Source organism: Rhinopithecus roxellana, chromosome 4 (genome assembly GCF_007565055.1).
Source record: "Rhinopithecus roxellana isolate Shanxi Qingling chromosome 4, ASM756505v1, whole genome shotgun sequence".
NCBI classification, from domain to species: Eukaryota; Metazoa; Chordata; class Mammalia; order Primates; family Cercopithecidae; genus Rhinopithecus; species Rhinopithecus roxellana.
Genome location: NC_044552.1, coordinates 97,887,255 through 97,913,989, shown reverse-complemented (window position 1 = coordinate 97,913,989; position 26,735 = coordinate 97,887,255). Strand labels below are relative to the sequence as shown.

At 44.6% G+C, this 26,735-nt stretch overlaps 2 protein-coding genes and 1 long non-coding RNA gene across 6 annotated transcripts in view; 2 read left to right on the top strand and 1 right to left on the bottom strand.

Moving 5' to 3' along the window:
• The window catches only part of ANKRD6 (ankyrin repeat domain 6), a 215,185-nt gene extending 194,864 nt beyond the window's left edge, over positions 1 to 20,321 (top strand). For 2 of the 3 annotated variants that reach the window (XM_030928056.1, XM_030928053.1), the window contains 10 exons: positions 140 to 238; positions 2,923 to 3,021; positions 4,320 to 4,397; positions 8,258 to 8,362; positions 10,041 to 10,175; positions 10,503 to 10,688; positions 11,123 to 11,275; positions 14,164 to 14,277; positions 15,698 to 15,824; positions 17,019 to 20,321. In XM_030928056.1, coding sequence (XP_030783916.1) covers positions 140 to 238; positions 2,923 to 3,021; positions 4,320 to 4,397; positions 8,258 to 8,362; positions 10,041 to 10,175; positions 10,503 to 10,688; positions 11,123 to 11,275; positions 14,164 to 14,277; positions 15,698 to 15,824; positions 17,019 to 17,590 — 1,668 coding nt within the window. In that variant the 3' untranslated portion in view covers positions 17,591 to 20,321. The remainder of the gene's footprint in view (positions 1 to 139; positions 239 to 2,922; positions 3,022 to 4,319; positions 4,398 to 8,257; positions 8,363 to 10,040; positions 10,176 to 10,502; positions 10,689 to 11,122; positions 11,276 to 14,163; positions 14,278 to 15,697; positions 15,825 to 17,018) is intronic. The other variant, XM_030928054.1, reaches the window with a different exon arrangement.
• The window catches only part of LYRM2 (LYR motif containing 2), a 38,570-nt gene extending 12,026 nt beyond the window's left edge, over positions 1 to 26,544 (bottom strand). The window contains exons 1-3 of one of the 2 annotated variants that reach the window (XR_747357.2): positions 26,461 to 26,528; positions 25,531 to 25,671; positions 8,058 to 8,284 (exon numbers count right to left, since the gene is read on the bottom strand). Coding sequence is in view for 1 of the 2 variants with exons in the window: in XM_010357765.2 (XP_010356067.1) it covers positions 25,086 to 25,166; positions 25,531 to 25,671; positions 26,461 to 26,505 (267 nt within the window). In the remaining variant the exon portion in view is untranslated. Of the gene's footprint in view, positions 1 to 8,057; positions 8,285 to 23,028; positions 25,167 to 25,530; positions 25,672 to 26,460 lie in introns of those variants that run through there. The other variant, XM_010357765.2, reaches the window with a different exon arrangement.
• The window catches only part of LOC115896786, a 35,386-nt gene continuing 35,003 nt past the window's right edge, over positions 26,353 to 26,735 (top strand). Inside the window, exon 1 of the long non-coding RNA XR_004056654.1 lies at positions 26,353 to 26,425. This is a non-coding gene — a long non-coding RNA (uncharacterized LOC115896786). The remainder of the gene's footprint in view (positions 26,426 to 26,735) is intronic.

Sequence of the window (26,735 nt, the reverse complement as noted above, 5' to 3'; positions counted from 1 at the left end):
TATGTTAAAAGAGCTGCTTATGATCCCCTAAAGAGCATATGATAGTCTGCCAGCTTTTAAATAGCATTTTCTTTCTACTTGTCTCTATTTTGTTTTGTAACTGCTCAGATTGTGCTTAGAGTTTGATTTTTGTCCGCAGGCAGGAGACACCTGTTTGCACGTTGCTGCGCGCTATAATCACTTGTCCATCATTAGGCTCCTCCTCAGTGCTTTCTGTTCTGTCCATGAAAAGAACCAGGTCAGTGCATGTATCCTCTTCATGGCTGCCAGCACAGCTTCCCACAAGGCTACCGGACAGGTGTGTTAGTGCAAATGGGAGCAGAGGCTGCTGGGAAGTGCTGCCATGTCACCTGTCTAGGACTCAGCCAGCAATGGGCTTTGCATGGGTGTCCCACTGAGTTCTGGCGGCCCTGGCTTACCTGGCCTCCTAGAGAAAGTGTGCCCTTATAATTCCTGTGCATATCACCACATTTGCATATTAAACATTTTCTGGAGATCCTGGGGCAGGCTTTGTTTTATAATATAATTTTGAAAAGAAAACTCACAAGGAAGAATGTGATTTAGTAAAGAAGCAAGGGAGGCCAGGTGCAGTGGCTCACATCCCAGTACTTTGGGAAGCCGAGGCAGGAGGATCACTTGAGGCTAGGAGTTCAAGACCAGCCTGGACAACATAGCAAGACCCTGTCTCTACAAAACAATTTAAAAAATTTGTCCAGCCATGGTAGCTCATGCCTGTAATCCCAGCACTTTGGGAGGCCAAGGTGGGCAGATCACTTCGAGCTCAGGAGTTTAAGACTGGCCTGGCCAACATGGTGAAACCCTGTCTCTACCAAAAATACAAAAATTAGCCGGGCGTGGTGGTATGCACCTGTAATCCCAGCTACTCGGGAAACTGAGGCAGGAGAATTACCTGAACCCAGGAAGCAGAGGTTGCAGTGAGCCAAGATCATGCCATTGTACTACAGCCTGGGCAACAGAGCAAGACTCTGTCTCAAAACAAATAAATAATAATTAATTTAAAAAATAAAAATTAGGCAGAGTGGCATGTGCCTGTAGTCCCAGCTACTCAGGAGGCTGAGGCGAGAGGATTGTTTGAGCCCAGGAGTTTGAAGCTGTGGTGAGCCATGATCTTGCCACTTCTGTTGCCCACCAATCTGGGCTCAGGATAGCCAGAAAGACCCCGTCTCTTTAAAGGAAAAAAAAAAAAAAAAAAAAAACACCACCAAGCAAGCATAGGAATGAGAAGTCTTAGGACTCCCTGAGTTCTGTTCCTTGCACTGCCACTTACTTACACTTGAGCTGATAGTCTTTCATTTCCATAAAATTGGGCACATAATCTGTAGAGAGTGCCATGTTTTGAAATAAAGCTGTGAATATTATTGTCTTCCTTGGAAATGTGCACAATTTCCAGCAGTCATTGGATTTGAAAAATAGATTGTCTTGGTATTTATTGATACCTGTGGGTACATTGTTTGACTTTTCTTTGTTGGAGTGCATAAATCTGAACTAAAAAAAAAATTAGATTGTGGTATAGATTAAACATACCATGTAACAGTGGTTTCTGACCCTGGCTGCATATGAGACTCCGCAGGGGAATTAAAAGCACTGTTCCTGGACCCCACCCCATTTGAAAGAGCCAGAACCTTTGGGAATGAGGTCCAGGCAATGGTATTTTTAAAAAGCTGTCTGTCTCAGTGTGCAGCCAGGATTGAGAACCACTGACCTAATCAAGTAGCTAAGTCTGTCACTCCACAGCCTCCCCGGTGGGGTGCTAGGTCATCAGATGACCCCGCATAGCCCCAACCAACCAGTGCGTTTCAACCTTGGCAGCATGTCACAGCACCTGAGAGCTTTAAAAAGTCCCCCTGCCCAGCCCACATGGCAGACCAATGAATTCAGAATATCTGGGAGTGGGACCCAGACATCAGCATTTTTTAACGCTCTGAAGCTTATTCCAATATTCAGCCAAGGAAAAGCACTGTGCAGAGCTTCCCTTCAATACGCACAGCTAAGTGACTCAGAAATGAAATAAAATATTTCCTACCCCTCACAAAGATGGCTGAATTTTCATGCTACCCAGGAAAAAAGTATCAGGCACTTTGCCTGATCACTTGACAGGAGAAAGAATGAATTGTTTCACTTCTCCTATGTTTGTCTGGTTTATTTATATCATTGTGTTTGGAAATGACAGCATTTGCATTTGGAATTGGCCCACTAAGCTACAGTTGTCTTTATCCTCCTTTCATAATTGATTTTGTGAAAGCATATTTCTTGTATAAAGATAATGTGAGTGTTTATTTATAGGCTATCTGTAAGATGAAGACAACAGTTGGTCTTAAGTGAACACTGGTTCTTGGTGTTTCCACCCGCACAAAGCTATATCCTGAGCTGCAGATGGATTGAGTCCCAGTGACCCCTTCAGATCTTCCTGCTGTAGCTGCAGGCTGGCCTGTCACCTCTCCAGTGCTTGCAGAAGTTGCTGTCTTCACAGCTTCTCCTGCTCAATCTGGCACTCGGACACCAAGCAGTTTTCTGATCTCTGACCTCCCTGGGTAAAGGAACAGGGTCAAAAGTGGAATGACTAGCCTGCCTGCCCCAGGCCTGTCTTCCTGTCTTTGTGAGGCTTCGGGTCCCATCATTCTCCACAACCCCAGGCCAGCATTCCTTTGCCCCTGCGTTTAATCCTGCTGTGTGATTTCAGGTGTCCCCACTCAGAAATAAAGGTGATATTGGTGCCGAGGTCACTTAGTTCCAAGATCTCTTTGAGTAGAGCCTCATAACGCTTTAACAAAGGGCCCCAGTTTCAGTCTCAGGCAAATCTCAGTTTGACTTTGAAGAGCCACACCTAGGCCAGGTAATGAAAAGCTGGGGGCTGTAGGCCATGAGCAGATGAGGTTTAGCAGGCCTTCTAATCAATTCCAGGCTGGAGACACAGCACTTCACGTTGCTGCTGCCCTAAATCACAAGAAGGTGGCCAAAATCTTACTGGAAGCCGGAGCAGATACGACCATTGTTAACAATGTAAGTTGAGTTGCAACACTGCTTTCTAAAGTGGTTCCCACCCCTTTCCAGATTGGGATGTGTACTAAACCCCTGCAGACCCCCAGGCCCAGCACACTCTGGAAGAGGGGGGATCTCTCCTGGAACCACAGCCCCTGGGGCCATTGGGGTGGACTTGAAGGGGACCCGGGCTCTGAGCAGTCCCAGGAATTGACAAGCCTTGGGGCCTGCTTTTAGCTGCCTAACTGCAGTGAGCACCACCTGGCATGAAAAAGAACTCAGGGATGTTCAGGTAAACTGACAAGTGGATGTTACAAAGTGAGTTCCAGGCTGTAAATGCATGTGGTGCTCAGAAAAATGGCCACATGGCCCTCAGGTTAATCAGCTTCAAAATTCTAAAGGAACTCCTTTCTCTTCCACTTCGCCTGACCTCACTGTTTCCCTTTCCCCCTCGCCCTCTCACTGTGTGTCCTGTAGATCCTAGAGCAGGCACCAGCTCAGGTGTGCTTTCTTCTTCGAGGCTGCCCTGCGGTCTCTGTCCTTCTGAATGGTTCAGCAGGGCCTGGAGGGTGCAATAGCTGCTGTGTGGAGGTGTTTTTGAGGGTTGTGGTCTGGGATTGCTGAAGCTGGCACAAGGCTCTTCAGCTTCCTTGGCTCCTGTATCTAGCTCCCGTCTTCCTCCTCCTGCCTTCTCAGCTCTACAACCAGTACTGGGGGCACAGTTACCTCTTCCATGACGCCTTGAATATCTTCCTTTTGCTATCAGCTCCTGGGTTTTGGCTTCATCTCCTGAGAACCTACATTATGTCCATAACTTGTTAACTGCTTTTCATATTCCACTTCCTGAATCTCTCTGGCCAGCCCTGATCTGCCCCTCCGGTATCTTCCCACTGTTTTCCAGGGGAGATTCATCACTGGGCAGGGCCTCAGATCCTCTGTGGTGTTTCCCCAACAGAAACGTTCCCCCTGGATGCTCCCTGAGTGCTGCCTTCCCTCCCCTCTTTTCCGCGAAGCACTCCTTGGTGGGTGGTGCCCAGGCCTTGGCCTCCTAAATCACTTCTTGCCCCCTCAGTCTTCCCTCGCCCTCTGGTGTCATATATTTTACTTAGTGTGTCCTCCCATGTGACCCACCTCCCTCACTGGAGGGTCTGAGGCTGGTGACCAGGGCCACATCACATAGGTGGCCATGTTTTGCCACGTAGGTGCTGGGTGTGACTGGGCATGGAACTGCCTGCTCCTGGCCAGAGGTGTGCCAGCTGGGCAATGTGCGTGCGGGATCAGGGGCCCTTTCTCACCTGTCCTACTCTGCCTCTCCTCAGGCAGGCCAGACTCCGCTGGAGACTGCACGCTACCACAATAACCCAGAAGTTGCTCTTCTCCTTACTAAAGCGCCCCAGGTAGGATTTACTGCCCTTTCCATGGTACTGATTATGTGGGGCTACAGAGTTGGTGGGACTCCTGGTTGCAATCTACTGAAGCCACTTCAAACGAACTTAAATAGGGAATGTAACCAGGCAGTGGAGGTGTAGGTATCCATGGGGCCCAGGATGACGGGAGTCAAAGGCTTCAAGTCCAGCTCTTCATGCCTGGGCCGCCTCGTCTTCTCCCTATGGCTGGATCGTTGTCACAGCCAGCTGCTTGGGTCATAACTTCCCAGATACTCAGCCAAGGAAGAAGTTCCAGTTTAAGACACTGCAGGAGAGGGCCGTGATTGCAGAGTTTAGGCCAAATGCCCGTCCCTGAAGAAGTGGGACAGGGACTTTAAGAAGGTGCGTTCCCCAGAGAAAGGCAGGAGGGAGGGGACCATTCTGGGCAGACAGTCGCCTGCCAGAGACAGTTAAGTACAGTCTAGTTTTCTTTCCTCTTTTACTGAATAATGTTATTTTGACCATCATTTAATTTTTTTAAAATGGTGGCTGATACTTTAGTTGATGTTGACATTATCTAAGTAACAATAAAGAAATTTAATAATAATTTACAAGCTATTCATAATTCTAGCCCCCTGAAACAACTGTTTTTGTTTCATCCACAGAATAGATGAAACAGACACATAATTGTTTTATAATTGTGCTTACAATGTATATACCCTTTTGTATGTCTTCCTTTTATCCTATTATAAAACAATGTTCTGCAGTCTTCATAATTATTCATTATAATGGAGGCGTAATATTCTTTTTGTTGCTATTAATATTTTATTAAGCCATTTCCTTAATGATGGACATTTAGGTTATTTCCAGATGGGCACTATTCTGTATTACATTATAGAAAACACTGATTGGCTTTCCATCTTATTCTGCAAGAAGAAGATAAAATCTCAGGGAGTCAAAGGAAGATTTTGAACACTACCCTGCTGCAAAATAACCCAATACTGGCCCAGGGTTTCGGATGGCCTTTATTTCATCTAAGTTTTAAAAACATGCCTAATATAACTAGTAGTTTCTGGAAATGGTTAAGATTTGTATCTTTTGCAAAATTGATCACCCTCTTGTGCATGGAGCTGGTCCTTCTCAGTGGTCTCTGAAAGGCCGCAGAGCTCCTGACAAAAGGAAGTCAGCAGGAAAAGCTGCGGGGTTTCCACGTCTAGCAGCTTTTATCGTAGGTGGAATCACATCCATGAATCCTGATAGAAAAATGCTAGTCTCTCATGGATCTAAAAGTATGAAGTGCTGTATAAACGTCAGAACCCATCACATTTCTCTGGCAATTTCAGTATGTGGTAATTTAATGGACAGCCAGCCCCACCCTCAGCCATACAAAGATCATCAAGTCTTAGGGGGCTGGAGGGTTCCCTAGGCATAGAAGGATTGACGGATCTTTAATCCACCTGTCATTTGTCTTCCAGAGCCCAAGGATCTTCACTTACAGGGAAAAGAGCCTTACCGTGGACCATTTCCCTGTGCAGTTCTTTTTTGTTTCCACTTAAAAAAAGACTTAAGCAAGTTTCTCCATGCTTACATCGAATAACAAATAAATTGGATGACATGCTATGAAAGTTTATTTTATGCATAATTGTATATGCTGAGCCTTATTCTCAACACAAACAAGGAACTTTAGGCATAAGACGTTATGCATACTGTTCTCTTGATCTGTGGTTACAGAAATAGCATTAGTGTTTGCTTTGCCTGAAAAGAGAAATCCCCTTGCCTTAGGCCCATAGACGGACATGGATTTTAAATGGGCCACAGCAGTACTAAGAGGGTACTATTTATTTATTTATTTATTTATTTGAGACAGAGTCTTGCTATGTCACTCAGGCTGGAGTGCAGTGGTGCAATCTCGGCTCACTGCAACCTCCATCTCTGGGGTTCAAGTGATTCTCCTGTCTCAGCCTCCTGAGTAGCTGGGATTACAGGCATGTGCCACCACACCCAGCTGATTTTTGTATTTTCAGTAGAGACGGGGTTTCACCATGTTGGCCAGGCTGGTCTCGAACTCCTGAGCTCTGGTGATCCACCCACCTTGGCCTCCCAAAGTGCTGAGATTACAGGCATGAGCCACTGCACCCAGCCATAGTATACTACTTTTAGAGACCTCACAGTCAATATTCCCTCATTTCTGTGGACTGGAAAAGATTAATGACATCCCATCTGGTAGATGGTCTGGTTTGCTGAGAAAGGCTGGAAGTCATGTAAAGTTATTTTCACTGACTGGAGGGAATTTTGCTGATTATAATTTTGAGTTTGGGTGACCTCTGAGTGTCACTTGTCATTTTGATTGGTGTGGTTTACAAATGCTCTGAAAGTAAATTTTAGGCTGATTCTGGTGCTGTATTAAGAGTCCGTACATCAGGTGAGCGATGGGTATAGTCACTTTCTTTCATCATACTTGATTTCCTGGTGAATCTGAATTTAGCTTTAGAAATGACTTGGGGAAATGGTTCTCAGACTTCTTGGTCTAAGGACTCTTTTACATTTTTAACTATTATGGACCGGAGATTGAAGGTTTCCATTAACTCAAAGATCTGTACTCTGTTAAACACCCTCTGCCAGTTAAGCCACCTGAAGGCAGGGAGGGAAGCACCTGACAGTGACTGACAGTCCACTGTGTGCCGGCCATCTGTTTTTTCTTGGTGAATCCCAATGACTCCCCGTTTTTCTTTCTTTTTCTTTTTTAAAAATAAAGACGAGGCCGGGCGCGGTGGCTCACGCCTGTAATCCCAGCACTTTGGGAGTCTGAGACAGGCAGATCATGAGGTCAGGAGATTGAGACCATCCTGGCTAACATGGTGAAACCCTTACTAAAAATACAAAAATAAAATTAACCAGACGTGGTGGCGGGTGCCTGTAGTTCCAGCTACTCAGGAGGCCGAGGCAGGAGAGTGGTGTGAACCCAGGAGGCGGAGCTTGCAGTGAGCCGAGATCACACTACTGCACTCCAGCCTGGGCGACAGAGCAAGACTCCATCTCAAAAAATAATAATAATAAAAATAAAGACGAGCTCTCGCTTTGTCTGCCAGGCTGGTCTTAAACTCCTCTCCTCAAGCAATCCTCCCACCTATGCCTCCCAAAGTGTTGGGCTTATAGGCGTGAGCCACTACGCCTGACCCATTTTTACATTTGAGAAGACAGAGTGCAGACAGATCAAATCACTTGCCCAAAGAGCCTACAGCCAGCGGCTACTGGGTTCAAACTGAGATCTGTTCTGACCCACAGACCTTTTCCTGTGTCCATTCTGTCACTCTGCACTATAAGAGGCAGAGTAAATGCTGCTTTTGGGGGAAGAGATCCCTGTCCTGTGGTTGTTACTATGGCTCATAGATACATCTTAATAATAGTTTGAATCGAATTGATGTGACTTGGACACAGTTTGGCCAAGGGAACATCTGGGCTAGCTCAGGTCTGGTGTACCAAGATGGAGAGAGAGACTGTGCCTCGCACGGGGCTGCTCTGCTGCGTCTCACAACTCCAGGAGACGCCATCCATATCCTAGTTGATGTGAATGGCGCTCCCTGGAGCACAGCCTCTGTGCGGGTATTGGGAGTCCCAGCCTGGCATCAGTGTCTATAGATATTATCATCATAGACTTTGAGCTTCTTGAGGTCAGGGAGAGTATCCTACCTGCCTCCGCGTCCCTGTAGTGCCCAGGACAAGACCTAGGAAGTTGGTAGGTGGTCAGAGGGCCTTGCTTGATGTGCGCACCTGCTCTCACCCTCTAGGCTGTAAATTCCGTTAGGTCAGAGCCCCGGTTCCAAGGCGAATTCTCTCACACGGATGCTGCGCACACCAGTGGTTGTAACAATGCCGTTTGCCTCCTTCAGGTCTTGCGCTTCAGTCGTGGGCGAAGCCTGAGGAAAAAGAGAGAGAGGCTCAAGGAAGAGAGGAGAGCCCAGTCTGTGCCAAGAGATGAGGTGGCCCAAAGCAAGGTGGGGGGCAGTCCTCCCGCCGTCCCCACATCCGCCTGTGCTCAGAGGGTGGGAAACTATCTCCCTGCTTCAGCCAGGTTCACCTGGTGGCTGCAGGCCCTCTCTGCCTCTCCTCCTTGCTGGAGCTCTTTAAACTGTTGCCAGTCTTTTTCTCTTTGGCTTCACATCCTCCATTCCCCAAGGTTTCAGGCCATGTGCCTCCGTGTGTGCTGCCCATTACCCATCCAGTATGCATGGGGCACACTTACCAGCCCAGGTCTCTGTGGCCTTTGCCATGCCCTGTGGGCAGTACTGCTTCTCTAACACTGTGTCCAGATCGTGTAGGACAGTGGCTCTCAAAATGTGGTGTCCAGTGTGTCACCTGGGACCTTATTAGAAATGATAATTCTTGGGCCTCACCTCAAACCCACGGGATCAGAAACTCGGGTGGGGCCCAGCAATCTGTGTTGGAATAAGCCCTCCAGGGGACTCGCATGTGGACTAACATTTGAGAGCCACTGGTATAGGCCACTTCCATTTAGGGAAGGGACCAAGGCTATGCTAGCCTTTATGGCTTCCTTTTTTTTTTTTTTTTTTTTTTTTTTTTGAGACGGAGTCTCGCTCTGTCGCCCAGGCTGGAGCGCAGTGGCCGGATCTCAGCTCACTGCAAGCTCCGCCTCCCGGGTTCACGCCATTCTCCTGCCTCAGCCTCCCGAGTAGCTGGGACTACAGGCGCCCGCCAGGTCGCCCGGCTAGTTTTTTGTATTTTTAGTAGAGACGGGGTTTCACCGTGTTAGCCAGGATGGACTCGATCTCCTGACCTCGTGATCCGCCCGTCTCGGCCTCCCAAAGTGCTGGGATTACAGGCTTGAGCCACCGCGCCCGGCCTGGCTTCCTTATATGAATTAGAAAATATGCCCCCCAAGGCAGACCCACCGTGCACAGGGCACACATGGTGAACAGAGCCTGAGCTGATTTCAACTCCTCTTGCCCCACACCTCCACCTCAGCTAGGTGCCCTTGTGCCTTGTAGCCCTGGAATAAACCATGCCTTTGAGTTCAATCAGGAGGAAGAAGTCTGGGATATAGAGACAGCTTTTGGCACAGAAAATGTTATCACCAAGTGCTTGCTCTTCTCTCTGCTATTTCAGAATCCTCTCATCAGTTTCCAGGGTTAAGGCATTGCCACTCTGATTAACTTCCTGGGTGTGAATTGTACATATTCAGTTGTGAACATTCTCACAAGGATCAGAAATACGATATTTTTTCATTTCAAAGGATTCTTACTCTTTGCCATGAATTTTGTTGGTGGGGTTGGGGGTGGGGGGTAGGGGGCTGCATCCAAGGTCAAAGAATGAGTGAGTTATGTTTTGTTGAAATGTAAACGACCAAAAATCTCGAATGTTGAGGTGTTTTGTGTTGCGTAGGTTCCTGGTGTTCTACAGCATCGAATTAGACCCAGGAATATATTTAGCTTAGGACCTAATAAATACAGTAAAAGCCAAATGTTCAACCAACCAGGAAAAGCATTCTATGTTAAGACCACCAAGCAGTGTTTCCTATGTCTGAAATCTATGTCATCTGCAAAGGTTCCCGTGGGTCCCTTACTATATGGTATCTTGCAAAGAAAATCTGACCCTATTAGTGAAAAAGGCCAAGGAAGCAAACACAATAGGTCTCTGGGCTTTTTCCTACTGTAGGGCAGTGTCTCAGCAGGAGACACCCCCAGCAGTGAACAGGCTGTGGCCAGAAAAGAAGCAGCCAGAGAAGAGTTCCTGTCAGTCTCTCCAGAACCCAGAGCAAAGGATGACAGGAGGAGAAAGTCAAGGCCCAAGGTCAGGAGACACAGAAAGCAGCCCAGGGGGTGGCTGGGAGGCAGGGTGGCAAGGGTCCTGGCAGAGTGTCATGCCCGTCAGCTAAAAAGTCTCCTCACTTGGCTGGCTGATTTGGAGCCAGAGCACAGAAGTTAAATCTGGTTAACATCAGACACAAGGTGAATGTGCTGATATGTTTCTTTTGACGTATGTGGCTTGGAGTAGAACACCATGAGGTGAAACAAAGTGGGGCTCTTTGCCCAAATGGGGTGACATGGGCGCCACTGACTGGTGTCAGTCTTGCAAAGGTCAAAGCATTCAGGGGTGTTGTCTCTTCCTCTCCCACAGGTATCAGCATTTTCTGATCCCACCCCACCAGCCGACCAACAGCCTGGACACCAGAAGAACCTGCATGCTCATAATCACCCTAAAAAGAGGAACAGGCATCGGTGTTCATCCCCGCCCCCACCCCATGAGTTCAGGGCATACCAGCTCTACACATTGTACCGGGGCAAGGATGGGAAAGTGATGCAGGTACTTGCTAAGCACTGTCAGGAGAAGGGAACATAGGCCTTCAGCAAGGGTTTTTGTGTAACGGCATTCCTGGGGGCTGATAGCCACTTTAGGCATTGACTTAGTTAAGCACAAGCTTTGAAGGTAAGCCAGATGGCCTCCCCACCGGCACGGTGCAGATCAGAGGTGTGTGTGTAGCTGCAGAGCTTGCTGCACCATCCTCAGGTGACTAGGTATCTTGAGGCCCCAGGGTATATAAAAGCACCTGAGGAGAGGGACCATATCTTACCCTCTGAATCTTCTTCCCCAAAGCTTCCCCTATAAGATGTTCCAAAGTTACGACAAGGATGAGCCTATCTCTTCCATCATCTCTATCCTCTGGTATACTGCCTGGCACACGGTGGGTGCTCAAAACATACTTGTTGAAGGAACGAACTTTTTTGTTTCTCTCTTAGGCACCAATAAATGGTTGTCGATGTGAACCTCTAATCAACAAGCTGGAGAATCAGTTGGAGGCTACTGTGGAGGAGATAAAAGCAGAGCTGGGATCAGTTCAGGACAAAATGAATACAAAGCTGGGGCAGATGGAGAATAAGGCCCAGCACCAAGTATGTCCTGAGGCCCAGCTTCCTAACTGCAAAGTGTTCTGGCGGAACATGAACTCAGGAGCCGACTTTGACTTCAGCACACCCTTCTACCCTGGGATGTCCAAATGGGCTGTCATGGAAGAGGCCTGCTTCTGCTTTTGTGATTTTGTTAAAGCACATTTAGTTCAGCTTTTTAAAGAACATGTTTAAATTGCTTCTCATTATAAAAATAAGATAGCCCCATTACAGAGCATTTTTAGAAATATGAAAATTAGGAAAATAAGTCACCTATAAGCCCACTGTGCCAAAAAGCGCTATTAATATTTGGGTTTAGGCTGGGAATGATGGCTCACATCTGTCATCCCAGCACTTTGGGAAGCCAGTGTGGGCAGGTCACTTGAGGTCAGGAGTTCGAAACCAGCCTGGCCAACATGGTGAAACCCTGCCTCTTCTAAAAATACAAAAATTAGCCTGGTGTGGTGGCGCACACCTGTAATCTCAGCTACTCGGGAGGCTGAGGCACAAGAATTGCTTGAACCTGGGAGGCGGAGGTTGCAGTGAGCGGAGATCATGCCACTGCACCCCAGCCTGGGCGACAGAGTGAGACTCTATCTAGAAAAAAAAAAAAAATTGGGGTTTATCTTCTTTAAGTCTTTTTCTATGTCTTTCTATTTGTCAATTTTTGCTACACTCCTTTCCCACTGCATACAAAATTAGAATAATTATGTTTTTTTCTTTTCCCAACTTTTTATTTTAAAAGTTTTCAAACATACAGAAAAGTTCACAGAATAATGGAATGAATGCTTGCATATAATCCCTGCAGTCAGCCAGTTAATATGTTGCTACATTTGCCTTATCTCTCTGACACATATTTTTTTTAATTCTTGAACTATTTCAGATTTAGTTGCAGACTGTCCTGACGGGGCATCTCTAAATATTTCAGAATGTTTAGAATAAGAATAACACTTTCAACTTCATAACAATATTGCTTTCACACCTGAGAAAATGTTATCCAGTCCATATTCAGATTTTCTCGGTTTTCCTAAAATAATATTTGTTACAGTTTTTCTTTTTTGAGATGGCGTCTGCCTTCATCACCCAGGCTAGAGTGCAGTGTGGCAATCTCAGCTCACTACAGCCTCTACCTTGTGGGTTCAAGTGATTCTGCCACCTCAGCCTGCTGAGTAGCTGGGACTAAGGCAGACACCACCATAGCCGCCTAATTTTTGTTATTTTCTTGGTAGAGATGGGGTTTCACCATGTTGGCTAGGCTGGTGTCAAAATCCTGGGCTCCAGCGACACACCTACCTCGGCCTCCCAAAGTGCTGGGATTTTAGGCGTGATCCACCATGCCCTGCCTATTTTTTTTTTTTTTTTTAAGTTTTTGCCAAATTGATTAAGGACATCTTACTGTTTAAGTTTTATTTCCCTGTTTACTGGTAAGATTAAACATTTTTAAGGCTTATTTGCTATCTGTATTTTATAGAAAGGCCATTTAAAAAATATTTTGTTAGGGCAATAGTAGATTAGTGCAGACTGTTTGTGTATAAAAACCCTACTTGGCCTACTCTAAGCTGAAGGAGGAATGAGAGATGAATGTTGGGAAACCTCAAGGGCCTCGATTCAGTTCAAGGGAGTGACAGATTGGGGTATAGAATCTTCGTCCTCCTTCCAAATCGCTGAGAAAGGACCCTGGCCCCCTTGGGTCAGATGCTCATACCTGAGCCAGTCAGTGTGACCTGTGAACAAAGCAATGTTTACCTATGGCTGCTCTTGAGAACAGCCACCTGGAGGAAGAGGTTAAGGGAGTGGGGAGAGTAGGCCAATCCTAGAAAGCAGGAGGAGCACAGTACACAGGAAAACATGGACTGAAGAGGAAAACAGAAGGTGCCCACCACGTCTCCAGAACTGATGTTTCTTTTAATGTTTTGAATATCTGGGTGTGGAATGCCACACGTGTTCCTGACAGGAGGGGAGCTCACCAGTGGGCCTTCGCGGATTGGCTCTTCCTAACAGTAGTTCTTTCATTCTTTGGTCCTTGTCAAAGCAGTGAAAGGTTGGCCCTCCTAGGTGTGGGGGTCCCACAGGAAATGCCAAGATGAAGGGGACTTCAGAAGGAAATGTGATTAAAAAGTGACAACTGCTTGTTCTCTGAAGCAATCCTTTAAGTTCCTTCTACACTCGTCTTACATACTTTACTTCCAGTGAAGCACCAAAAATATTTGCTCACTGGAAAAGCTGGATAAAAGCTCATTTGACTGCCTTGTAGGCAACCACTAACATTTTTTAAAGTGGGGGTTGGGGAAGAGAAAATCTCCATACTTTGAGTTGTAGTTTTTCCTTACAGTAGTCTGGGAAATAATGTTTTAAGGCCTACAAGGCCTGCATGGGCTCAGGTTGTGGATTTACTAGATATTCAGAGTTTCTTTTTTTTTTTTTTTTTTTTTCCTGACTCACTGCAAACTCTGCCTTCCAGGTTCAAATGATTGTTCTGTCTCAGCCTCCCAAGTAGCTGGGACTACAGGCATGTGCCACCACACCCAGCTAATTTTTGTATTTTTAGTAGAGACGGGGTTTCGCCATGTTGGCCAGGCTGGTCTCGAACTCCTGACCTCAGGTGGTGGGAGTATGACCCACCATGCCTGGCCTGTATATTCATAGTCCTTATACCTCTTAAACTTTAACAAATGAGATTTTTTTTGAAAAAAGAAACATTGGCCTCATAGAAGCATGCTCAAGAATTCTGAAAAAGTTCCATGAGTCCTATATGCAAATGGAATCGGATAAAGGGTTGAAGTTTGCGTACAGGGGCTCCTACTTGGTTCCCCAAGCCCCTCTGCAGGAGCTGAGAAACCAGGGCTCACCCTGAGATCATCTCAGTCTTGCACTCTGCTCCCCTTGACTCCTAGATGCGTGTTTTGGACAAGCTGATGGTTGAGCGACTCTCTGCAGAGAGGACGGAGTGCCTGAACCGCCTGCAACAGCACTCAGACGCGGAGAAGCATGAAGGGGAGAAACGGCAGGTAGGAACCAGCATCTGCCAGTCCTTGTGATTTACCACACAGGCCCACTGAGCTCAGGCAGGCCTGCCACTGAAAACTCGGAGGCTGAGATTCCCTAAGAGCTTTTGCATTATGTAGTGTATTATTTTTATAATACTGAAATGAGGTTAATAGAAAATAACCTGTAGTTCTGTTTATGTCCATGGCTGAATGTGCTGGCCACAGATGAAGACCGAACATGCTGGGGAAGATGCCATTTCTGTCCCGAACTCATTCCATGTATTGTTTATTTGTTAGGCCATTACAGTTTTAGAACAAGACATAGTTTCTACCCTCTGGGAGTTTACTGTCTCACCAAGATAATAGACATGGAATGGGTACAGTGGGTGTGTGAGAACTCAGGCTTTGTAAGCAACCAGAAGTACTTGGTTTGGAAGATTTGGGTGGTTTCGGGTGGTTGAGTTTAAGGTGGCTCTAAGTCACTTAATGAAGATTGTAGATAGCTCTGCTTGGGTGCCTGCTGTGGCCTATAGGAGAGTGGCTCAGTCTGTCTGTGTTGCTATAAAGGAGTACCCGAGGCTGGGTAATATACAAAGAAGAGAGTTCTTTGGCTCATGGTTCTGCAGGCTGTACGAGAAGCATGGTGCCAGCATCCGCATCTGGTGAGGGCCTCAGGAAGCTTCCACTCATGGTAGAAGGTAAAGGGGAGCTGGTGTGCACAGATCACCTAGCAAGAGAAGAGGCAAGAGAGACAGGAGGGAGGTGCCAGGCTCTTTTAAGCAACTAGCTCTTTCAGAAAGTAATAGAGAGGCCAGGTGCGGTGGCTCATGCCTGTAATTCCAGCACTTTGGAAGGCTGAGGTAGGCGGATCACGAGGTCAGGAGATTGAGAACATCCTGGCGAACACGGTGAAACCCCACCTTTACTAAAGATACAAAAAAACTAGCTGGGCGTGGTGGCGGCGCCTGTAGTCCCAGCTACTTGGGAGGCTGAGACAGGAGAATGGTATGAACCCAGGAGGCGGAGCTTGCAGTGAGCCAAGATTCTGCCACTGCACTCCAGCCTGAGTGACAGAGCGAGACTCCGTCTCAAAAAAATAAAAAAAAAAAAATAGAAAATAAACTAACAGCAAGAACTCACTAACTGTGAGGATGGTACCAAGCCAGTCATGAGGCATTCACCTCCTTGACCCAAACACCTCCCATGAGGCCCCACCTCCAGCACTGGGGATCAAATTTCAACATGAGATTTGGAGGGCTCAAATATCCAAACCATAGCAGTGGGCAAGCCATAACTTTTGGGTTAGATGGTATCCTCAGCTGTTATAACTGAAAAGTCCATCCTTGATGCTTTAATTCATAAACCATGTATCAAATTCACTTGATTCTTCTGTTACTTATTTGTGGGTTTTTGGTTTTTTGTTTGTTTGTTTGTTTTTTAGATCTCCTTGGTGGATGAATTAAAAACTTGGTGCATGTTAAAGATTCAGAATCTGGAGCAGAAGCTTTCTGGAGATGCTAGGGCTTGCAGAGCTAAATCCACACCATCTACTTGCGAGTCCTCTACAGGTAACCCACATACAGAGAGCCCTTTGATCCAAAAGGAACACGACCAGCAGCTCCTGTTCTCTCCGCACTGAGAGGCAGAGTCCGTATGATGCGGCTGCGGGAAACACTGGATGGTCGAGCGCACCCTGTAGGGGCAAGGACTGTATTTGCTCTTAACCGTATACTCAGTTGCTATATAGTAATGAAGCACTCATTTATGTGCTCAAACTTATTTGAATAAAGGAATTAAAGAATTGTTGATTGGTGATAACATTGCTTTGAGTACGGTGTTGATGGTATCAGAGTGGACCCCAAAGATGAGAGGTGATGAAGAGCCATCAGTCTCCTCAGCAGGGCTCTTCCTCCCTTGCCTTTTGTGCCTTTTACCTCTTTCTTCTCTTTGATCTACCTTTTACTTTTGTCCAACTATGCAAATCCTCATTAAATAGTAGTTCTTACATCGAACTTGCCCCTGGTGCTAGATAGGAATTGCTGCAAGCAAACCATCTTTACATTAGCCACAGTGATTATACTCAATAATGACAATTTTGAGGACATGCAGAGCCTGGGTAACTAGGCCTCAGTGGGGGATTTTGATGTAAGTGTTTTGTGTTACCACAGGCCATCTCTGGAACTGTGTTTTCATCTTTGTGCCAACAACATGGGGAAACATCCCAGGAAAATGTTTTATGCTAGGACTACTCTTGGAGCTTGTCCTGGAGCTCTGGGTGTGGAAAATGGGGCCTCCTTTCCTAATTGGAGCTTGGGTCAAGCAATTAGTACACTGGTAGGGAATAGGCCCAGACATTAGAGAATGGAAATACATGTTCTCATAGATAAATGTCCAAATCTGCTTTGAGACACTTGGTGAGTGGCATCATCCTCAGGCATCAGGAAACAGGACCAGAGCCTTGTCAGGTAGATTGAGGCAGGCTGAAGGAAAAGCTAGCAACTTTTTTGGCTTAAATGGTACCAGTGTGGCTAACACAGAATCCATGAAAGCTCTGACGAGCCACAGTGATCATGAGAGGAGACAAAGTGGGAGGGAGGAACAGAAAGGTGAGAAAAGGCTCAGAGGAGACGTTACATGTGGTGTGTGGTGATGGCGAAGACTGGTGATTTGCAGGATCCTTAAGACTCTCAAATACCGACCCACAGCCATATGACTGTGTGAATGTGGATTTGCCCTCATGTTTGTTTTCCTTCTGAAACCAGGTGTGGATCAATCAGTGGTGACTGCAGGTCCAGCAGCAGCTTCTGACAGCTCCCCTCCAGTGGTTAGGCCCAAAGAAAAGGCCCTCAACTCCACTGCTACCCAGAGACTCCAGCAGGAGCTGTCCTCTTCTGACTGTACAGGCTCCCGACTGAGGAATGTCAAGGTCCAGACAGCCTTGCTACCCATGAATGAGGCAGCCAGATCTGATCACCAGGCTGGGCCCTGCATCAACAGAGGCACTCAAACTAAGAAGCTGGGGAAGAGTGGGCCAACAAGGCATCGTGCCCAGCAACCCACAGCCAGCGGCACCTGTGGGCAGCCGCCACCAGCAGCAGGCGGCGAGCAGACTGGCCCGCACATCCGGGACACCTCCCAAGCTCTGGAGCTTACCCAGTATTTTTTTGAGGCTGTTTCTACCCAGATGGAAAAGTGGTATGAAAGGAAGATTGAAGAAGCACGAAGCCAAGCCAATCAGAAAGCCCAGCAAGACAAGGCTACATTGAAGGAACACATTAAAAGTTTAGAAGAGGAACTTGCCAAACTAAGGACTAGGGTGCAGAAGGAAAATTAGCACCAATAAAGAGGAAACACGAAAGGATTCTTGAAGATTTCCAGTTTTGCAACTGCATAACAGCTATGCCCAAGGAGTCATCTATTGTATATATTGCAGATTGGCCTTTTTAAAAAAAAATCACTAATTCTACAATATGCCAGGTACATGTTTCCTATGCCCGGAAGTTATGAAGACCTCAACAATTAAACTGAAACCAGGGGAAGCTTGCTTAGTTTTGGGTTTCATTATAAACTCTTAGCCTTAGTCCAGGTTAATCTGAAGTTTGAAAGCTCAGATTAAGCAAGCCATGCCAAGAAACTGGATGATGTGTAAGCCTAGACTCTAAAATTCAAGATGTGTGAAATAATGTAAGTCAAAAGCAAGAAAAACAATCCCGTCTGAACTCAAGTAGTCATTCATATAAATTTGAACACACCTGCTGTGCCTAGACAAGTGTCTTTCTGTAAGAGAGCTGTAACTCTTGAGATGTGCTAAATAAACCCTCTTTCTCAAATTTGTAATTCTCCAACTGTTGACATTTTAATCCATGAAAAGTTACTAGATTTTTGAGGAGAAATATTTTCATGATGTCACAAGATCCAATATATCTTATGATAAAATTTATTGAAAAGTCAGTTTATTTAAATAATGATTAATTGGCTAACAGCTCTGGAAACAATGAGATCAAATGAGAAAGATTCAAATTGTTTGATATTTTCTGTATTTTCAGTCAAAAAATCAGTTATAGTGATTTTAAAGCAGATTAATGGAAAAAACATTCATGTAACAATTACCTGAAGATTTATAACCTATTCCTAATCAAACCCAATTATATCAGAATACCTTTCTGAATTTGAGATTATTGCTCTACATTTTATAAAGTATAAGGCTATTTTTTGAAAGTATTTCATTTTGAATTGTCATTAAAGAACCTCAAAAGTTTTCTACTGCTTTGCAGTGACTATGTCAAGGTAAAATATTCAGTAACTCAACTTAGGCGCCACTGTTCCCCAGCTTCATGGAGGCCTGAAGACTTTACTTTGCTCCATAATGAAATATAAACGCAGAAACAAAGTTGTAAAGGTAGCTTGGATATGTTGAAACTTTGGACAAGCTTCTTGTCTTTTGGAATATGGGATTTATATTCATCTCCTCAATATCTCATGTATGCATAGAAACTTCAATTCTATTTCTATAGACACAGGAACCTAGTGACTATTGAATGTAATTGTGAATACAATACTGCTCATTGAGCCAAAGAGAAGAAATGACTTATTAACATGGGGACACCAAGAAAAACAAAGTATGCTTTTATTCCCTTTGTCAAGCTCACAGTTTTGGGTTTTGTTTTTTGTTTTTTTTAATAATGACAATCCATAGATAAAGACATTCCTAAAAGAAAAAAAATATAATTCAGTACATACATGTCACTGTTACAGACCTGAATATGGAATGAATTTGGTGTTTTTGTTTGATTTTGTTGAGATAGGATCTTGCTCTGTCACCCAGACTGGAGTGCAGTGGCGTGATCACACCTCACTGCAGTCTTGGCCTCTCAGGCTCAAGCGATCCTCCTGCCTCAGCCTCGCAAGTAGCTGGGACTACAGGCATGTGCCACCAGTCCCGGTTAATTTTTTGTAGATATGGGGTCTCAATATATTGCCCAGGCTGAATTTGATGTTATTTCAAGTTGATTTTCTTGTGTTTGAGAGCTTGTCTTGTTCTCAACTACTACACAGGTAGACAGTCTTCCCCCAGAGACTCACTAGATTGCAATATAGAGGCACTTTCTCATTTCCCTATTGTTCCTAATACAGAATTGTAGAGCTGGAGAGTACCTTCAGTTTTCTAAATCTGTTCTCAAACAGGATATCACTAACCTCTTTAGAATCATTCCTCAGTATACATCAACTTACTGAGAACTGCCTAATACTCAAAAGAAATGAAATCCTGAGTTCAGTAAGCTGTGTTCCAAGCCGCAATTATTTTCACTTACCAAAATATCTCCTGTTACGTCAAGGTATCCTTGTTGACGAATGCTGAAAACTAAATTTTAAGTATAAAGTCTAGACCATAGAGTGCTTTGGTGGGAGTATTTTGATTATATACCTCCTGCCCATCAGAAGCAGGCAGCTAATATTGTGAACTGAGTATTTTTGTCAAAAGTCATCAGGGAAGAGACTACAGAAGAATGAGAAAGGTCAAATGGACCTAGTGTGGGCTGACTACATGGATCTTGTCTCTTGGAGGTCTGTTGTAGAAGAGAAAACACATAGAGGTGAAGACACAGAACATGCTCAGTCAGCATCCTTACCCAGAGACGGCAACATCTATTAAGACCAATGCAATACCTTTTCATCTTCAACAAATGTTGTTTTCGTCTGTTTTTGATCCTTGGCATTGTCAAAAACTTAACTGCAGGTCCAGTGTATATTTTTCCTTATTTTTCCCTTTTAGCTATCTGCTAAAATGAGTAAATGCCACAACTGCACTTTTCCAAAGAAACAGAACTATTGACAATTTATAGCCTGTCATGCAGGTCATGTTTCAAATCAAGGCTGAAATTTTCAACAGCTGTGGGAAAAATTAATGTAAAACAGAAACATTGTACAATATTAGTGTTTTTTAAAAGAAATTGTTAGTGCATTATTGAGTATACTAAATATCTGTGAAAGATTAAATGTATTAGTTCTAATCTTACTTTTGATTTCGGGAGCCCAAAATAAAGGAAGTGTTGTTTTCACGGTTATGCCTTGTTTGTGGAGTCAAGTGTTGATATACTTGAGGCATATTATGTCTTCTAATTAATATTTTTATCACCTTGAATTTGTGCCTCTTCCAAGCATTAAACTTTAAGATACTATGGATCTTAAATTCCTTATTAAAGAAATGAAAGTGTGAATACTTTGTTTAGCTTACGTTTTAATTTATTGTGGTTGACCACATTTTATGGCTTCTGAGTGCCTTCACCCAGCTACACGTTACCTTGTATCTATAAAAGTATAAATTAGAGTAAATACATTGGCTGTAAAGTCGCGATCAGTTGCTCTCCACCAAAAGCAAAACAAAACTGCTGAAATGTGGCAAGGTTTCTCAGTGCAAGCTTAAATGTTTAAACTGTTGACCATTTGGAAAATACTGGACAAAGGGGAAGGACAAAACATCATTTGCAATAAAGGTTATGCAAGGCAAGGCGTTATACTTTTTGACTAAGTTATTCTTAAAAGTTAAATGCATTTCTTCTTTGAAGTGTGGATTATAAAAGTCAATCAAAGACAAAACCAGTTTGAAAAACGTTTCATATTCTACAATACCTTTTATGAGTAAGAGTACAATATACATTTTTTATTTGTAATTTTATTTAAGGAGAAATACTCTTTCCCTTTGATATGACTACATTTTATAAACATCAAGGAATACGTTCTGCTGTCTGCAATTTTAGGAAGTCATTCCATTCTGGGTGACAGAATTAAGTAAGGCTGTCTCTTTAAAAATAAAAACTCACACCTGTAATCCTAGCACTTTGGGCACCCAGGCAGGTGGATTGCTTGAGCCCAGGAGTTTGACACTAGCCTGACAACAAAGTGAGATTCCCCCTCCTCTCTACGAAAAGTAAAAAAATTAGCTGGTCATGGTGGCACATGCCTGTGGTCCCAGATACATGAAAGTCTGAAGCAGGTGGATCTCTTGAGCCTGGGAGCTCAAGGTTGCAGTGAGCCATGTTCGTGCCACTCTCCAGCTTGTGCAACAGAGACTGTCTCAAAAAAGTCATCTGTGTGTTTCTTGCAGGCACATTTATGACACTGTACCATGAATTTAAAATTTCTAACTTGAGGGCACATTTTTACTTTTTTTTGAGACAGTCTCACTCTGTCATCCAGGCTGGAGTGCAGTGGTGTGATCTCGGCTCACTGCAACCTCTGCCTCCCGGGTTCAAGATGAGGCAGCCCTCCTGAGTAGCTGGAATGACAGGCGTGTACCACCAGGCTAGGCTAGCTAGTGGCCTAGCTAGTCTTGAACGCCTGACCTCAAGTGATCCACCCACCTCAGCCTCCCAAATTGCTGGGATTACAGGCGTAAGCCACCATGCCAGGCCCTGATGGCACATTTTAAAAGGGGGGAATGACATAGGGGCAATTAATACTTATATAACAAATAGCTTTAGCCACTTCTTTTCTTTTTTTTTTTTTTTTGAGACGGAGTCTGGCTGTGTCACCCAGGCTGGAGTGCAGTGGCCGGATCTCAGCTCACTGCAAGCTCCGCCTCCCGGGTTTACGCCATTCTCCTGCCTCAGCCTCCCGAGTAGCTGGGACTACAGGCGCCCGCCACCTCGCCCGGCTAATTTTTTTTTATTTTTTTAGTAGAGACGGGGTTTCACCGTGTTAGCCAGGATGGTCTCGATCTCCTGACCTCGTGATCTGCCCGTCTCGGCCTCCCAAAGTGCTGGGATTACAGGCTTGAGTCACCGCGCCCGGCCTAGCCGCTTCTTATGCTACAAAGCTCTGTACTTAAAACCTTTTTACTATAAAAGGATCAATTTATTGTGGTTCAAATACATAAACTGACATTCAAACATCTTACACTTTAGGAACAAAAGTTTAACATTTAAACAAAGTAACAGTTTTCAGGAAACATCCAGAAAGTAATTTGTCTAATCCAGAGTACTGACAAAGATTGCTTCATGATAAAGTGTGTTTCACCAGCAGTTTTTTTTTTTTTTTTTTTTTTCATTCCTCCATAAAAATCACTGGCAGTTTGATTCAGACCAACTTTATAATGATTGTGGCTCCATACCTTAGAAGAAACTGCTAAATACCTTAGGTTAACCAACAAGATTGGCCTATAATTCAGAGGGTATAAGCAAAGCATGTAAGTGAGGAAATTAAATTGTTCTTTAGAGATGATGTAAAAGCATGTCCATTGCAGTACTTTTCGCCTCTGACAGATTATTCAATTTTCAGTGTCTTGCTTTTTTCTGGGGGCGGGGAGGCGGGGGAGGAAGGGAGGGTCTTGCTCTGTTCCCAGGCTGAAGTGCAGTGACGTATTCATGGCTCACTGCAGCCTCAACCTCCTGTGCTAGATGCGATCCTCCCGCCTCCGCCTCCTGAGTAGCTGGGATGACAGACACCTGCCACTTTGCCAGCTCATTTTTTAATGTTTTGTAAAGGCAGGGTCCCACTATGTTGCCCAGGCTGTTCTCAAACACCTGAGCTCAAGAGATCCTCCTGCCTCAGCCTCCCAAAGTGTGGATTACTTGCGGAAGCCACCGTGCCTGGCCTTGCCTGCTTTAAAAAACAAACAAACAAAAAAACTTAGGTTTTTCTTGGAGTCTGTGCTAGTTGCATCTTGCAAATGCAAACCACATAGGCTCTTCAATGAAAACCTTTCCATGCACACCACTGTTAGGAAAAGCATCATTAAATCTGACTTCTACACCCATAAAAGGATGATTTTGAGTTTCAAGATTTTAGATTTACTAGAGATAGCCTGTATTTATCAATCATGTCACACAAAAATATTTCCAAAGTGTTCTCTGTTCAGAAATGTCACAAATGCTTCTCCTATCAGATTATTTTGTAACAGGTTAATACTTACCTACATAAAAACCTGAAAATTGGCACAGGTAAGCACTTTGAATTAGTAGATTACCCCCATGCAACAGTATTCAGAATTATTTTGTCTCGTGGGCTCTGAGGCTCTGGGAGGTAGAGGTGGACCCTGACAGTCCAGGTCACCAACATCCACATTCAGTTGATGCCTCTCCTCAGGCACAGTCCAGTACTGGATACCATTTATCATTCTGCAAAATGTTGTCTACATCTTTCAGGTGCTGGTCATTCTTAGATTAGCTTCTTAGCTGTTCTGTTGATGAACAGAGGACTTCAATTTTCAGGATGGATGATTCCAACATTTTCCACAAGCTTTCACTTTCACATCTTTCACTAAATTATTTGTTATAAATTTGGTCTCCTTCAAAAGTGCCCTGAAGTCAACTTTGGTTGTAATGTATTTGTCTCTAACGTATTCTTCAAATTCTTTTTTTCCTGTCACTGGAGGAGAACTGCACCCAGAATCTTATTTTTACTACTTCCATGTGAATGTTAAGGTACTCACAGAGGTTTCATCCAGAAGTCTTCCCTCTTCTTTCTGGTAAGTGCTTCAATGTGCTCATTAAGCTTCTCTTTCTCTTCCAGCAAAGAGCTACATGCCCAGTGGTGAACTTTTTGATGAGTCCTCTACGAAACTATGACACATGTGAAGAACGTACCTGAACAACCCTCAGGGATAATGCAGGATTTTTCGGGAAAGTTCCAGGCTATCTCCTGGTGTCAGTATACTTTCAGTCCTACACCTCAGTTATTGTTTTTTGTTTTTTAAATAACAGCTTTATTGAGATACAACTCATTCCTTACATTTAAAATGTACAATTCAGTGGATTTGAGTGTATTCAGAGTTGTGCAGCCTACACCACAAGCTAACTGTAGGATATTTTCATCACCCTGAAAAGGAACCCTACACCCATTAGCAGTTACTCCATTTCATCTACAGCAAGCCTAGACAACCACTAAGCTTCCTGCCTATTCTGGACATTTCGTATGAATAGAGTCATCATGTGATCTTTTGTGACTGACTTCTTTCACTTAGCATTTTCAAGCTTTATCCATGTTTAGCATGTATGTCATTTGTTTCTTTTTAGTGCCAAATAATGGGTATGGGCATAAGAGTAGAATTGCTAAACCATACAGCAGCTGTTTCATGTTTTGAGGAACTGACAGTCTGTTTTCTGAAGTGGCTACACCATTTTACATTCATTCCCACCAACAATGTATGAGGGTTCTCTAATTTCTGTACATCTTCACCAACACTTACTATTATTTCTCTTTTTAATTACAGCCATTCTAGTGAATGTGAATCTCAGGGTTTTTTTTGTTTGTTTGTTTTTGGGAGAGTCTCATTCTGTCACACAGGCTGAAGTGCAGTGGCATGATCTCAGCTCACTGCAACCTGCACTTCCTGGGTTCAAGTGATTCTCCTCCCTCAGCCTCCCAAGTAGCTGGGACTACTGGCATGCACCACCACGCCAGGCTAATTGTTGTATTTTTAGTAGAGATGAGGTTTCACCATGTTGGCCAGGCTGGTCTTGAACTCCTGACCTCAAGTGATCCACCTACCTTGGCCTCCTAAAGTACTGGGATTACAAGCGTGAGCCACTGCACCCGGCCTCCTAGTAGTTTTGATTTACACTTCCCTAATGATAGTGTCCAGCATCTACTGGCCATTTGTTAGTGGTTTTTTCTTTTTTAAAACACTGCTGAGACATTCATAAACATTTTCAAAATGCAGGGTATGTTTTTCAGTGTTAAGACAACTGTTGTGATGTGTTTTCCTTTGCTCTCTATCACCAAATACTGTACATACAAATAGAAAGACTGGGCTTTGTGTAGTCCATTGTTAATCCTAAATGCAAAGAAACACATGGAGACTTTGCAAATCCTTCAGAATAATGCTATAGTTAAGATTTGGCTAAAGCAAGTGATTTTTCTAACTCCTTGAGTTGCTTGTTGCCTTGAGTAATCATCATCCGGATTGCATCCTGTAGAATAAAGTGAAATCTGGTTATTGTTTTACCTGGTTAAACAAGGTATAGCTATACCGTTTTATTTGTTAAAATCAACAACTAATACTATGTATTGGAACTGCTGCCTTTTAGGAAAGGCAAAAGATTTCCACATACATACATATAAAATGTACAACATAAAAGTCAAGTGATGATGCTGAAGAGTGTAGATACAGTAATATTAAATTTTAAAATATCATTTAAAATCAGTAACATTACAAGCAATGATCAAGATATACCAACTCAGTGGCACTATATTCCAAGATGTCTGCTAAACTTAAAAAATTCACTGATCAATAAAAAGGGTTAGGATCTGTCCTCACCATGATTTTGTTCTCACCTCTTCGGTGGCACTTTTATTTCTTTTGAATTCTTCCCTTGCCCAATCCTTCAGGTATTTGCGATCAGAATCATTTGGAACTTGCCGAATTGCTTGCAAAATCCTTCTGTAGAGGAGAAGAACTTGTTGCCTTCTTATGAACTGTAAAAGGGAGGAGCAATAGCAATTACTTCTGCACAATCGCCAGCCTGAAAAGTTCTACTTCAGCAAAACGAGCTGCAACCAGAGTCCTCGTTGGTCAATTTTGAAAAAGGCAAAGAAAAACTTTTGTTTTTTTTTGGCCAGGTGCAGTGGGTCAGGCCTGTAATCCCAGCAGTTTCGAGGCCGAGATGGGAGGATCACTTGAGCCCAGGAGGTCTAAGCTGAGGTAAGCCCTCATTGTGCCACTGCACACAGCCTGCACGAAAGTGAGGCCCTGTCTCAAAAAGATGTTTTAAAGAAAGCATCACGAGGTTCATCTGATCTTTCTGCTTACTGCTCTGTCAAACCTAAGAACCATTAAAAAATCAGGAGCTGACTACCGGGCTGAAAAGGGCTGCCAGTCTCCTAGAAGTTGTTATTACAACGACAGCACTTTTTCTAAATTAACAGTTGTTCAAATCTTTGGTAATCTCATTTGCCGTTTGCCACAGCTTAGTGCAATAGAGAGTAGTCTTTACCGTAGGCACTGAGCAGCTGAGGCACCGGGACTCAGGCAAATCAAGCACCTGACGCGTCTCACGCGACCGCACCAAATCCAAGGAAGCCGCCCGTGCCTCCCGTCAGGCCCAGCGGAGCGAAGCACCGCCCCGCAGGCATCGGGCCAATCTCAGAGGGCGCGCACGGCGCGTCAGGACCCCGGAAGCCGCCCCGTTGGGTGGAGGGAGAGATGGAGAATCCAGAAGCTCAGACCCAGGTAAGCCGCTCTGGAAGGCAGAGAACCGCCGGTACCTGCTTTAACGTTAGCGTCGCTGGGGGTAAACGGGAAGCAGCCATGTCAGCCAGAGGTCCGCCGGAGCCTCAGCGCGCAGAAGCGGAAGTGGAATCCGACCAAGGGGTGTGGCGAGTCCGGTTTCCTAGGAGACGGGCCGGGGTTGCGCTCTGACTGAGCGGGAGACTTCGGGACTGAGCCCTAGGGTTAGGAGCCGGTTATGGGCTGCGCTGGCCGGTTTTCTCGTCGGTAAAATAGGATAGCAGTGCACCATAGGGTCGTTGTGATAACGAAG